The sequence below is a fragment of the Musa acuminata genome, chromosome BXJ3-6, assembly GCF_036884655.1.
Source record: "Musa acuminata AAA Group cultivar baxijiao chromosome BXJ3-6, Cavendish_Baxijiao_AAA, whole genome shotgun sequence".
Lineage (NCBI taxonomy): Eukaryota > Viridiplantae > Streptophyta > Magnoliopsida > Zingiberales > Musaceae > Musa > Musa acuminata.
Genome location: NC_088354.1, coordinates 7,298,630 through 7,313,635, shown reverse-complemented (window position 1 = coordinate 7,313,635; position 15,006 = coordinate 7,298,630). Strand labels below are relative to the sequence as shown.

The 15,006-nt window shown below is 35.6% G+C and overlaps 1 protein-coding gene across 2 annotated transcripts in view; it reads right to left on the bottom strand.

Moving 5' to 3' along the window:
- Positions 1-15,006, bottom strand: part of LOC103987359 (serine/threonine-protein kinase ATM) — a 61,973-nt gene that overhangs the window by 31,696 nt on the left and 15,271 nt on the right. The window contains exons 17-32 of one of the 2 annotated variants that reach the window (XM_065156035.1): positions 14,172-14,243; positions 10,422-10,559; positions 10,236-10,334; positions 9,969-10,156; positions 9,390-9,423; positions 8,820-9,047; positions 8,660-8,728; positions 8,387-8,551; positions 6,812-6,937; positions 6,591-6,718; positions 4,940-5,096; positions 3,653-3,699; positions 3,503-3,566; positions 3,204-3,278; positions 2,513-2,632; positions 1,615-1,800 (exon numbers count right to left, since the gene is read on the bottom strand). In XM_065156035.1, the coding sequence (XP_065012107.1) occupies positions 1,615-1,800; positions 2,513-2,632; positions 3,204-3,278; positions 3,503-3,566; positions 3,653-3,699; positions 4,940-5,096; positions 6,591-6,718; positions 6,812-6,937; positions 8,387-8,551; positions 8,660-8,728; positions 8,820-9,047; positions 9,390-9,423; positions 9,969-10,156; positions 10,236-10,334; positions 10,422-10,559; positions 14,172-14,243 (1,896 nt within the window). Of the gene's footprint in view, positions 1-1,614; positions 1,801-2,512; positions 2,633-3,203; positions 3,279-3,502; positions 3,567-3,652; positions 3,700-4,939; positions 5,097-6,590; positions 6,719-6,811; positions 6,938-8,386; positions 8,552-8,659; positions 8,729-8,819; positions 9,424-9,968; positions 10,157-10,235; positions 10,335-10,421; positions 10,560-14,171; positions 14,244-15,006 lie in introns of both variants that reach the window. The other variant, XM_009405643.3, reaches the window with a different exon arrangement.

Genomic DNA, 15,006 nt, shown 5'->3' with positions numbered 1-15,006 from the left:
CCCGATGACCGGCTGTACTAGATCTGAAACTTCTAGGCCTATAAGTCCGATATTAAAGAGTGAAGTACTCATACAGGACATCCTTGGTGTCTTAAGTCTAAAGACCAGATACACCAATAAGACTACGAAATCGCTATCTGACAATAAGGCATTATCAACCATCCAACATTCCGTAAACGGATCAATCAGTGAACTTATTCTCTAATTAGCACCTGTATTGTATCCCTAATGTCTCCACATGAGCAGCTATAAGACCAGCCAATAGGACTACGAAATCGCTATCTGACAATAAGGCATTATCAACCATCCAACATTCCGTAAACGGATCAATCAGTGAACTCATTCTCTAATTAGCACCTGCATTGTATCCCTAATGTCTCCACATGAGCAGCTATAAGACCAGCAACCTCTATCATATGAATTGGTATATAGTACACCAGTCTGTTCGGTTATCCCGATATCCCTCTCGAGTAACCTATGACCAGGATTATTTAGGATCTGTGTTTAAAGGCAAATTGGTCTCATTATTGTGATCTCATCACGATCCGATTCTCATTACACAGATCCATGGACATTACAATATATATTCATGCAACAAACAATATAAAGTGATAAAATGCCAAATAATATAATGAGTAAAAAGTGTATGTCATGTCACACATGTCATCACTCACGTAGTTGGCTTGCAGAGCACCTATGACTACCACAAAAATGTTGAGAAAAGAAGTCGTTGACATCTTGATCAACCTAACGTGGTCCGGACTCGTATGCGCAGGGTTGTCCGAGGTGCTTCCGAGGTGAAAATGTTAAGTCCCAAGGTGCCACCTGCATGAAAATCAAGGTCAAGGGAGGCTTCTTGACCAGATCTCACCAACGCTCAAGTTATTAACCTGAGGTATATGAGTGCTGACGCGAGTGGTCAAAAAAGATAAAAACCCCTATTTTATTATGTTAAAAACAAGCTTTTAAACCTGGTTATAGAAGGGCAAAATATTCCATAAAATATTCTACGAGATGGCAACCTCTGATCGCCTCCCCTTGACCTCGTCCACGTGGACGACAAGGGGGGGCAACCCATAACCGCCTACCTTAGTCTTCTTTTTTCACCATAAACACCATGTGACGGTTACATATCGGATGATGATTAGTTGACAGTGTGCTCCCTATCAACTAGAAAATTAAAAACAACTTAATCTACTTTATTTCAACTAAGGAAATAAACTGCATCATAATTGAGATAATCCCTAATTCAACTAAAATCTCACTACATCAGAATAATATTTAAAACACAGAAAATAAGATTTAACTGAAAGTAACAAACAGTAACCAGATCAAAAAAGCAAAGATGGATTAACTCTAACCACACAAATCGTTGATCAAACAAGCGTAGAAACTATATATGATAAAATTTAAATGTTCTCATTAATATCTAAAGATAAAAAACAATCAAGTGATAATCGTTCACGAATCATGATTGCAACAATGGGATCAATGGTGGCAAAGTCAATCACGTGTTGGAGAAAGTAACTAAAAGAAGTACATAATCTAGATTCACTTGCATCAGAACAAAGATATCGTTGGTACCATGAGAACAGACAGCATCAAAATACTTACCATGTGTTTCTTTATAAGTTCATCTCGCTCAAGCTCAGAAATATTGGCAAATTGCAAGATTAAATTGTTAAGGGCCATGCCACCAATTTCCTTGTTTGGTCTCATACTACAATGAACAGCAATGCACAATGCACAAATAGGCACAAAGTATTCCCGCACAAGAACAGACAATGGCTGAAGAGAAACCTGCATTAAGATGAACAAAAACAAAAAAGGAACTTACCTAAATTTCGAAAAGCAGAAACTAGGGATGTCTCTTTAAAGATTACAACTTGCTAAAGATGTACAAACAGGTCATCTGAATACAGAATTGTGGATCTGGTTTCAACCATGCAACAGCAAGATTCACGATAACAGCATGAAGCATATAAACTAATAACAAAAGAGAAAAATGCTCAGAAACCTTGGTAGGATTGGTCAAGAATAATAATGTTATAGATTGCATCAAAAATCAATAACATGGACCCAGTTTACTTGTGCTCCAGCCGAATGAATAAACAGTAGAATTAATTCACTAATAACAGCAGGAACCAGTATGTGTTGCAGTATAAACCACCATACGAACCAGTGAGTGTTGCATAAATTACCAACATGGACAAAAATGAGGTTCTGATGTGGTAACAGCAAATATATGATAGTCCTGTAACAGATAAGATAGAACCTAAATTCTGATAAGAGTAAGAATATCATTGAACAATAAAAATTTCAGAAAGAACAAGAAAATGTCTATTGTTTTTAAAACCCCTTGTTTCAGGTAGAGAAAGATGAACAATTCAGAGTTAATGCCACAGTCAGCCAAACTAGAAGCAATGACAATTCATTGATACACAAAAAAAAAAAAATTTTGTTGTGGCAACACCATCCAGAACTTATACATAGAAACATTTGGATAGTTTACCTTCGATACCCAGTCAAGACCAGCATTATCTCCATTTAATATCAATGGAGGAAGCAACCATGGACAGCAGTATTGCATGAAGCATTTTATATCTGATTTACCAATAAAAAGATCTTGCACCTGGAATGTCAAAATTAAGATTGTTATAGTAAAATATAAAAATTTCCTAGCATGCTTATTGACCATTGAGGAAACAAAAATTTTTTACCAAGTCCAAGCAACAAGAAACAAATAGTGTAAGCCCAACTTCAACAACAAAATAAAGAGAACTATATACACACTTTATAGGAGAAATCATAGAACATAAAAACCTAAAAGAACACTGTCATGTAGTGATTAGGGTCCTAGAACTTACAAGTTGCAAGTTAAGCATGCAGCCACAATAGAGCATAAGAGAAACAGGAATGCTTAGGTTTTGAGAAATTCCAAACAAACAACCAAAAAAGTTCCTTTACATCTTCTCTTTTTCCAATTTATACCAATGGTTATTGGCATACCAAACTAATATGTGCAGTGACTAATAATGCATCAGTATCCGACAAGGCAAGAGAGACTGTCCATCAAATAAATGTAAAATGTAGCATGACAGAATAATCTTCCCATAGTGACAAAAAATCATCAAGCATCATGCACTTCTACAACAATTGTACAGGCAAAGTTGCAGTAATGTACAAAGAGATTTACAATTTACCTCAACTAGAGCCACTAAGCTTACTTCACAAGCTACCCAAGAAGCAAGAATTGATCCCATTAGTTGCTCCAGGTACTGGAAAGAAACCAATAAAGTGTTGGCTAGCATTATCATATAAGCTGTATTAGTGAAAAACACATGTTCTAAGTTCATTGATGCTACCAGGGATAATTATTAGAATTAAGTATCTTCATATTTTTCTCAACTTTTAGAATTCACATGCTCAAATTTTTTATTATAGTTTAGAAATGTGTAACTATTGATTAAGTAATGCAGTAAATCAATAACGAAGGAAGTACCTCACATCTAGAAGCATACTGGAGTCGTCTTGATAAATTATCAAAAAGAGCATATACCAGTTCCCTGGCAGAAATCACAGAAATGAAAGGAGATTTACATGAAGAGAGTAAGTGAAGTATGCAAAAAAACCATGTATAAAAACTATGTACCTATGAGACGGATCCATAGCAGCTATCACACATATCATGAAGACAGCCTGCAAATTCACCTTGAATACTAAGCCAGGAAAAAAGTTTTACAGAACCAAAAAGTTTAAAAGTCGGCAGCTGAAAATTTCAAATTAATCACATCATGGTCAGCAGGTTCAACTGACCATGACATGCTTGTTGGAAAACACATGCATACATGACGGACACATGTGTATGTCACCATAGGAAAAAGCACAAGACCCATCAATATTCTCAGTGTGCAACATATTCAATTATTTCTCCTTATTTTGTTAATTGTTCTTCAAGATTATGGCATTTCAACCATGTTTGATGATGATTACATTCAAGCACATTACTATTAGTACCTGATTATGTTGATGGACTATTTTACCTAAAATGGCATATAGGTAAACGACTGGTATAAGGTCCAGTACATACCAGTATACCAACATACAATATGCCAATGTACTGACCTGCATGGACCAAAGAGGAAGAAGGAGAAAAGAGAGAAAGTGGGAGGAAGAGGAGGTGAAGGAAGCAGAGGAAGACTGGAAAAACAAAAAGGAGGAAAAAGAGACTGGAGGAAGAGGAGGAGATGTACCAAACCGGCAGGAGGAAGGGGGCAGCAAGGTGGAGGATTGACAACAAGAGAACAAAAGGAGAAGAGACAGAGGAGGGGGAAGATATCAATAATTAAAAAAAATAAATATATAGGGATACCAGGAGGTAGACCTACCACCCAATGTTAAAAAACAGGACAATATGCCTGGTTTGGTAGCATTACCATGAAGTAACCTCCATTTTGGACCAGATCAAAAATCGCTCAACCTGAATCCTTTTTTTCTGGTCAGACCAGTATATACCAGTTAATAAGGATTGGGCTGGCCGATTTTAGTTAAAGGACATCGACAGAGAGCTAATATAGCTAAAAGATAATAAGACAGATGTCCCAGGTTCAAAAAAATATAAATTTCATCCTCAAACATCACATTCATCTTTTAATCACATGAATCTTTTACTATTGAAGACATAAGCAACTACATATTTGACAAAGCAATATTGAACAAAGTACTAATGCAAAAGCAATGAATTACTTGGTGAAATATATGGGGGAACTAGCAACAAGAATCAAAAATAACACCAAAGTCATCACATAAAAAAGAGCCTCAGACGCAATAATATAAATCTATGAATATCTAAATGCCAAAAAAACAAAATAATAAGAAAAGATTCAAAAGATAAAAAAATAGATGAAAAACAAATTATTCAAATTCCATCATCAAGTACCTCGATTTCTATTTCCTCACTAGCAAAGGCAAGTTGTGCTAAGGTAATAAGAGCAGTTTCTACAGCAAGAGCAGGCTGAGGACCAGCAGCAATGATATCTTCAGCTTTTATCCTCAAGTCTTTTGAACCCCTCACCATCTTGAAACCAAAATTCAAACTGATAAAACAAGAAAAACAACTAAGAAACAGAATGATTGTCACTAAGTAACGGCATATTAACAGTGGATGCGAATTAAAAAATATGCACACAACTTAAATTCCTGAAAAGATGCAGTGCAACAAACTCCAAGTTGAAAAAACATAGATTCTTTTAATTTTGCAGTTCCAAATATAATTCAATAAATCACAGTTTAGAAACCGTAATTTTTCAGACAAATGCAACTATGTTGAGTCATATTTCTTAAGACTTAACACATTGAGCTAATGCAATTAATATGATTGGCTCTCTTTTAGCATAACAAGTTCATGTCTTTCATAGGCAAGCACGGTGTTCTACCATATTATTGCTGCACAAACAAGTGGAAAGACCTACAAAATGGTTGCATATATGTATGTCCCATGAAATAGCATACAGAAAAGACACTTAGGCATATCCCAGGCACACAACAGTACAGAAAAACTCCTATCATCTAACCAAAACAACAGTTGGCTAAAATATAAAAAATATCATTTGGACTAGAACTGTAAATGATGTATTCATATTTTGAATGTAGGCACTTTTCCTTTTTAATGTCTCTCTTCTGCTAATTTCCTCCTGAAAACTAAAAATATACCCTACAGCAGTAAAATTTTAGTATCTAATTCCTCAATTTTTCACTCTTAAACAATAGAAAAACAAAAACAAAATAGCAAAATAAACAAATTTGATTACTATTTGAACTGAAGTCATGATCAAAAAATATTACTGATGCCTAGTTTATCCTTAGATGTTGATAATTACAATCACAGTATCCAAGTTATATATTGCAGTAACCATAGAAGATAAATTTGACAAGAGTTCCTACGGAAACACTATGTACCAAGGTGATATCCCCAAGAAGGAAACAGGGGCAGAAGAAAGATCTATACTTCTCAAAGGTGGGAGCATGAGAGCAAGCAAGCAACAGAGGAGAGTCAAAAAGAATTAGTAGGATCCATATAAGATGTGACATATAGGAATGAACTCAATCAAAAATATATCAACTTGATAAACTAAAACAAAACAGACAATACTTAAAGAGCATTGCATGCATCCAGCAATTGTTCAAGTTTAAAAACATTAATAAAGACAAAATGCAGCATCCAAGTATCATAAAAATTACGCAATATAGGGAAGGGACACAAATTAAAAAAAAACTTATGAATTGAATTGTACACATTAAAATTCATAACAATATATAATAAAAATAAAATTTTAATTAACATACAGTGTAGCATCCAAAGTTAGATGACAGATACATAAGAAATCAAAATAAAGTAAATAACACTAAAATTGTCAAAGAAAAAAAGGGGGAAAACCAAGGAATGCAATTTCACCCCATTTGGTATTGTTTGCAAGGTGCAGCAAAGTGCCTCTCATTGCCTATCTTAGGGTCTAGTTGATCGAGTAATCTATCTTTTAAATTCAATAATAATACATTATTCCAATTAGTAGGTAGAATAAAAATCATACCAAATATCATGGAACAACTCGTTATGACCATCCCATGTATGAAAAAGGAGACCAATTTTTCTTGCTAAAAAGAGTCTAACCCGATAATCGGGATCTTGAAGCATCACTAGAAGTCGTCCAACCATAACCTGACAGCAATGCATCAAAAACAGCAACATGACACTAGTACAAATATAGGAATTTTTAAATACCAACAAATGATAAAACATGTAGGAAATCACCTGGGCAGATTGAGGCTCCAGCAAAACAGAACAACAAATGCAATTAATCAGCTCAATACGAGCATACCAATCAGGAAGTCCAAACTCAGCAACTCTATTTAGTGTGTGACAGAGAGTACTTAAGTTCTGCAAATACCATTGCAAGCATATAAACAAAAACAAGAACCATTATGCAAGAATGTAAGTTATACATGGAACAAAACAGAAGTCATAACAGCCAGCAGACAAAAATATTTTTATGAAGTCAAAACAAAGTATTTCAAGTGACAGAAGTCACCTTACTTTCATTACAGCAAATATCAAACAAATAAGGGGGAGTATCTGAAAGCATCAGATTCCAGCACAGATACATGGGTACAGGAAATTGTTTAAAGTTTCTGTGCTCTGTAAACTTTTCCAAGACTAACATAATTTAACTAGGTAAGTATATCTTGACCATTATTGCAAAACAAATTTGAAAAATCAAGAACCAAAAAAGGCTCAACATGTTCAAAACCTATGGGATTGGTATCATTGGTGTAACATGAAACAAAAAGGTTGATTAATCAATGCTACATACTGCAATGTTTACACAGTATGATCAAGTGCAGGGATGTCCATCATACACGTCAGGAATCACATCCATTATGTGGTTCAGGATCTAAAACCGTCTAGACACTTTCCATTGTCACAACAGCAGCAAAGTTAGATGTCTCAAGTCTCAACTAAGGGACCATCATCTCGTGCTATGCCGGTACTAGAGTGTAAGTCATAATTGACTTAATTTTAGCCTAAGAGTATGACAATGGTCCTAGTTGTACCAAAACTTCAAGAGAAAGACACTACTCACCTTAACAACATGCGATTAGGCAAATCAGCCCAAATAATGGTCCCATTTGAGTCTAATCTTAAGAAAAATACATTAACCACCACTAACTATTATCGACATAAGAACAATAAGCATCTAATTATGTCAAATGATCACTAAAACATAGAAAAAATATAAATACTTTAATTAAAGAGAATTTTCACTGAATCTCAAGTTTGAACCCCTCTAATGAAAAGCATGATTTAGTAATCATCAATTAGGATGTTTAACCAAGTTAGAGTAGAGAAAGATTGAGAAAGTGACTGAGAAAGAGAGGGAGAAAGAGTAAGGGGGAGTGAAAGAGGAGGGAGGGGCTTTAAAGTATGAATGGATTGGACTAGACGACTAGTACAATCAACCGATCAGGTCAAGCAAATGGGGGATACACGAGTTCGATCGGTAACCGATCATCTCGGGCAATACAAGAGGCATAATCTTGCAATTGCCCAAAACAGAGTGGTCCGCATACCGACCGTTAGGAGGACGGGTACATGCCACCCATTTTGTACCGTTTCGGGTGGTGCCCCAATCCGACCCTCAACAACCCAGTGTAAGTTGAGTAAATTTAGCATCATTAATCTAAATGAAGTTAAACCACAAACTACACATCGATGACCACACAGCACAAAACAACATATTAACATAGTTGAAGATTTTACAGTCTGACCGTTATTCAAACGGATGCAGCCAAAGTAACAGCACACAGTTTTTAACTTTTATAATCATACCTCATCGGTCATCCTTTCATCCATGCATTGTATAGCTTTGGTATTATTTCCAGTTGAAGAGATTGACTTTAAAGAACCCAACAGAACACGGATGCAAGTCAAAATATTTACATAAAAGAACTTTAGATTTCCATCATTTTCTGTCAATTTACCAATCATACTAACCTGCAAGATAGTTAAGATAAGAAAACAACTTTTTTTACTTGATCAGATTATAATACAAAAGTACAAAAACCAATTGTCATCATGAAATAACAAGGACCTTTATCATACCAAGGCAGATGATCTTCCAGCAGGACCAGGAAAATACTTGCAAAGATTAAACAGAATACTTTCACAAACCTATCATAAGAAAGACATGGTCAGTTAACATCCCAAAATCGTAATTAATTGAACAAATAGAAACAGACATCTTAGGATAAACAGATGCTACCTTAGAATCATTTTCTCTCCCCATTAAATCAAACAAGACTTCCCATGTACGGAACGGTAATACTGAAGAAAAACTTGAAATCATAGAAACCAAGTGTAGCTTCCACAACAAAGGTGAAGTGATCAACTTTCTCCCCCCACTCATGGCCACAGAATCCATATCTTCGAAACTTTCATCAGCATCAAGCTCCATGTCAACAATTCTGACATTAAATTCAGCCATAGAATCCTGCAGAGAATCCACAGAAGATATAGGTAGCTGTTGAATCTCAGCATCAGAAACCGGATCAGTTGGAAACTTTGACAACACATCAAATAGCTTAGCAAAAGCCACCAATAGTTTCTCAATGGCTTGTGTGATCCTACCAAGTGGGACACAATCAGTGCAATCATCGCCATCCTTAAGCTTAAACAGTGGTGAGGATAATAAGCTACGAAGAGAGGAAGCATTGGTGCCAGCAGAGTCAAGAATGAAACTTAAATTAACAGAACCATCACAACTCATTTCATTGCACTTATCGTCGATCACTGAAACAATATGGTCCAAAATCTCTGTCAGAAAATCAATCACCTTAGGGAGGATTAAGAACTTATCTTCGCTGAGCCTGTAGAATGAGAAACACATTAAACGAGGATTTCATAAGGAAGCATAAGATGCTTATGATAATTACCAGAAAACAACTAAAACAGTTAAGGAAGCAGATGAAGTCATCACAAGGGCAAACCACAGTATTTATCATAAAACCTAGGTTAAACTTATAACTCTACATGATGCTTAGATCACAATATTTTTCTCAGCCAGACTACATCAGAGACATCAGTAAGAACTAATAGACTGTGATGACTTTACCAATAAGAAACTCCTACAGTGCTAAAACATAATTCTCATATTTGAAAATAAAAATGGAAGAGCACAAAAGCCAACAAATTTGACGATTGAGAATGTCACTAACACCAATATGATTCTTTAGTGCCAATTGGTAACAATAAACTGTAAACCAAATAGTCAGAGAAAAATAAGCAACGGAAAGAGTACCAGATCAAGAATTAAAGTGCAAAATACACAACAAAAATAGCAATGACTCAAAAGAAATAATAAAATATAAAGAAAAGACAGCTACGTGACTATACATCAGAGGGAACAGCTGACCTTGCTAGTAATGAGCAGTAGATGCTATTGCACAAAAGGGAACACAGAGAGAAAAAAAATGAAAGAACCGTTTCCCCAAACTCCCCCTTCGAAGTCAGAAAATCAGATATATGTTCCTCAAATTCATGTATCAATGGCCGTCTAATCTGCTTGGGAAGACGTACACAACTACACCAATTGGTTTTCTCCTAAAAAATGATTATCAAGGGTTTAAAATACTTTCAAAAGACTGAGTTGAGAAAATAAATGAACAAAGCAATGGTGCACCTCAGTAGAAGATTCTGATTCTATTTCTGCTAAAGATTCCACAGAACATTCTAAAACTTCCTCTGGGTGTTCCAGCTCATCCTTCACCAGAAACAGCTGCTAATGCCAAATTACTTATATTAATAAAAACAAAATATCAATCATAAACAAGCCCCAATACGATATATTGACAAGTGCAAAAAATACCTTATTACAATCTTTGTTGGGTCTTGTAAACATGGATAAGCCTCCAGAAAGAGGTGCTAAAGTTGCACAACCAGCACAAAGAGCAAATATGGCTTCAGGAATAAGAGAAACCATTTGCTCGTTCCAAAAACTAGCTTGCTGCAATTTAAGATAAGTTACTATAGTTGCAGAAAATATTTGACCTTGAAATGAGAAACAAAATAGGAAACCAAGTGCCAAAGAACTTGAAGCAGAATTCAAGCATAATATATATACATACATATATGTGTGTGTGTACATATAAATGTATAAGCATATATATATACATATATATACATATATAGCACACAAATCAGATTTACTATAAGAAGGTTCACACCTATAGAAGTTATATCTTAACATATCAAATAGCAGAACAAAGTTACAAAAAAAATAGCCATGCATTTTTAATAATGTTGCATGCATAAGTGACCACAAAATCATCATACAACTTCTTCAGTCTCCTATTTCACCTCAATCATCATGCCACATAATCACATGATTGTTTGTCAAGTCTCTCACAGGGTTTTTAACACACACTGGAAAACATCAAAGGCGTCATAGTTTCACCATATTTTTCTAACCCATATTTCACCTCAAAGCTAAGTTTTTCTAACCCATATTTCACCTCAAACCATCATGATCTCATTCTAGGGAATATTTTTTTTCTGATAGAAATGTTAACTCAGATTTCTAGTCATAAAAGTATTGATGTCTATCAACCGACATAAAGTAGGATGAAGGTACATACCATAATGTTATACCAAGGACATGCCCAAGCAATGGAGGCTGACCAATTGAAATATCCAATGCCACAACACATACAGAAGTGACATTATATCTAGTACTGCTTACATGGATCCCTAAGTAAATTCCTGATCTCTAAATATTAAAGACTTTAGCTAGGTGTATCTACAAATTATCTATACTGACGGTGGCTCCTTTTGCAGGGATCTAATGCCAGGAAGTTCCATCACCAATCCTATTTTATTCATATTTTACTTCACAAATTTCTATTCATCAATCATCACATAAATAATGTCATCAAACAAAAGCAAAACTATGAAACTGTTCTAATCATGGTATGCAGTACCGAATGGTACCGCCCGATATGGGCGGTACGTACCGGTCCGACAACATACCGGTACGCAGACCGCTCGGTACCGCTACAGTGCTACAGTGCTCGATACGCCCTAGTGTACCGCTCAGTACACCGGTACCGTATCATACCGAGCCAACCTCGAAACACCGGTACGGTACGGTATTGCATACCTTGGTTCTATGTTCTTCGATTATTATACATCGACATCAAAACTTAGATTTTGAACAGACAAAAAATATACATTTTTTGGCTTTGGTGATAGGCAAGTTATAACTAAAGAAAATCAACATAGATCAACTAATTTTCTACTTTGATACAAGATTGGTCAGCCATCCATACACAGCAGAGTTACCTAAAAGACTAAACTATCTAGGTCAAGCAATCCATATGTGAATAAGTTCTTAAGACTAAGGTATGCAATTTCGTACCATACCGGAGTTTCGACGTTCGCTCGGTACAATACGAAACTGTATACCGAGCGATATACCGCTCGGTATATATATATATATATATATATATATATATATATATATATATATATATATATATATATATATATATATATATATATATATATATATATATATATAAGGTTCGCAATACCGTACCGTACCGGTGTTTCAACCTAGGCTCGGTACGGTACGGGTGTACCAAGCGGTACACCTGATTTCAATCCGTTAAACCCTTCGAAAATCATTGTTTTGTAGAGTTTAGGAGAGAACAAAAAAGTTTGAGAGAGAGTTTAAGAGAGTATAATGAAATAGGGGAGAAGAATGACTTAAATAGAATGAGAAAGGGCTTTGACCGTTGAAGCACTGTAGCACTACCGAGTTGTGCCGGACGGTATTATTCGAAATTGCATACCTTGCTTAAGACACCACCTAGGCATCTACACAAATCATCTAATGACCATTGGGTTTAAATAAATTTTATAAAAAAAAAAGACACTACATCACTAATCCAAACAACAACAATGTAACAGAATAACCAACGGCTGACAACAACTGGTTGTGATGTCCCAACTATAAATGGATATTTTACCTCCATTGAGTGCTGTGAAATGCAATATTTCTATTTAAATGAAGAGCCCATTATACAAACCAAGGTTTTAAAAAGAGCTCATATACAAGTCAAAGTTCAAAAGACCACAGACGTTTGACCCCAACTATTTTGTAAACTGACTGACAATAAAAAATCTTCTTCCACTACTCTAATTCTCCTTCCCACCACATTGTTGTCTCCTTCCCGCCACCATTCCTCTTCCTTTGCTACTTGTCTGTGTCACCACATTGCTGCCCCTTCCTCTACTGCATAATGACACCTCTAAAAGATCAAATCCTTGAGGATCTAGAAATTTTCATTTACATGTACATTCAATATCTCTTGATGCTTCTCCCACTATACAGTTTTCATATCCTACTAGTAAACAAGTATATTACAAAGCCATTTTTGACTGGGGCTTTTCACATATATTTAATAATATACAAATATAATTACCCCCCAAAATTGACCCTAAAGAATAGATTTGAAATGCACAAAAACTCCCCTGACATTCATCTACAAACAACAGATTAATCGCAAACCAAGCTTCCAGAAGGAACTTGTGCCCTATCTTAAAAATGGGGTAACTTTTGTGAAAATTATTGCCACTTAATATGGTATTATCATAAATCTTACCCTCTATCAATGGGACACTAGCTATGTATTAATACAAATGGGTATATCAATTTCATTTTACACAAGAATGAATATAATTACACAAAATGACAATTTAGCAAGAAAAATATAATTAGCCAACTTAGAGGGCACTGTACAGAAAAGAACTCTTCTGACACAGTGATGACATGAAAATATATGGACACAGTAAACAAGCTATGTTCAGACTTCAGACAAAAACACACAAACATCATTATGGAAAAGTTTGGAGATCAATGCTTAATCATTAAATCAGCAACACAAGCACCATTTAAAAATAGCTGTAAGTCCTACAAGTATTTAAAAGAGAACATTATTTAATACCAAGGTTTAATTTCGTATTATACTGCCGTTTCGAGCTTTGTTCAATACGGTACGATACAAGCATACCGAGCGGTACGTCAGGATGTACCGCTTAGACGACGTCACCTCCTTTTCTTCTCCTTGTCGCGTCAGATGAGGACGCGCACGTTACCACCCGGTAACGTGTATGTTACCGACTTGTTTTGAGCGGTAACGATTGAAATGTCGACCGTTACCACCCGATTTAGCCCTGTATCATCCGTTACAAGGCTAGATCAATGGTACTGCCCAGTACCGAGCAGCTCACGTACCAGTCTGTTGGCAGACCGGTACATATCACCCGATACGGATGGTATCATTCGAAATTAAAATCCTTGTTTAATGCATAACTGTAATATTATAATTTATTCACAGTTCATAATCAAGAGTGGAAATGACTGCATACAAAACAGCATAGCAAGTTATTCTATGTTCATGACATTGAAGAATTCAGATGTAGGTACTCAATAAGAAAAGGATCATTTGATGGTATACCTAAAAGCAATTAGAACAGTAAAATATCAGCATATGCTTGCACAGGTGGCTATAACTTGCAAAAAAATAACCTGCAAGATAATCTCAAGAAACACAACCTTAAAGTCAAATAATTCCATAGTTGCTCTGAGTAAATCTTTTCTAAGATACAGAATGTCTCTAAGATCACCCTGCATTGTCAATAAAGCTTAAAATAAGTTTGACAATAATATAAGAACAAACGTAAAATGGATCTTAACCATAAATTAACAAAAAAAAAGGCCATGGTGTTCTATTTTATGCAAAGGCAACCAGAAAATAGACACTGAAATATAAATTTTCCGATAAATTTAGCTAATAAGTTCATATCTACCCATATCAAGTACAGATTGAAGCAATTAAGGCAATCCCTAGAAACTAAAGGTTTTAAATTAAGTAAGAGTGCAACTTTAATAATACTAGGATAGATAGGAGAATATTGTTAAGTTGGTTAGACAAGAAGTTTCTTTAAGTAAAAGTCTTAGGTATTATTATTCAATAAGATAGAAAGATCCAAGGTTTGCAAAACCATACCGTGTTGTCCAGTACGAGCAGTATGTACCGGTCCGCCAGTAGACCGACACACGTACCGCCCGCTACCGAGAGATATCAAGCTTTTGGCCTCGTATCGAGCAGTAACAGTCGAAATTTCAAACATTACTGACCTGTACCAGCTGATACCAATCGATTTCGAGGGTAAAGCTTTATCTCATTATATCGTCAGATCACAATCAATGCCTCTTTCACAAACAAGCTCTCGCCCCAAAGAAAAAGGAAGGGATTGTCTGAGGGAACCACACACTGATAGTCTATGGCAGTCGGGTTCTGCCTTTTGTCAAGAGCCAATGGCCAGGCAGAGAAGAAAACCCTAGAAATGCATCGGGGATCGAGAGCCCACCACGGCCCAGGTGGAGA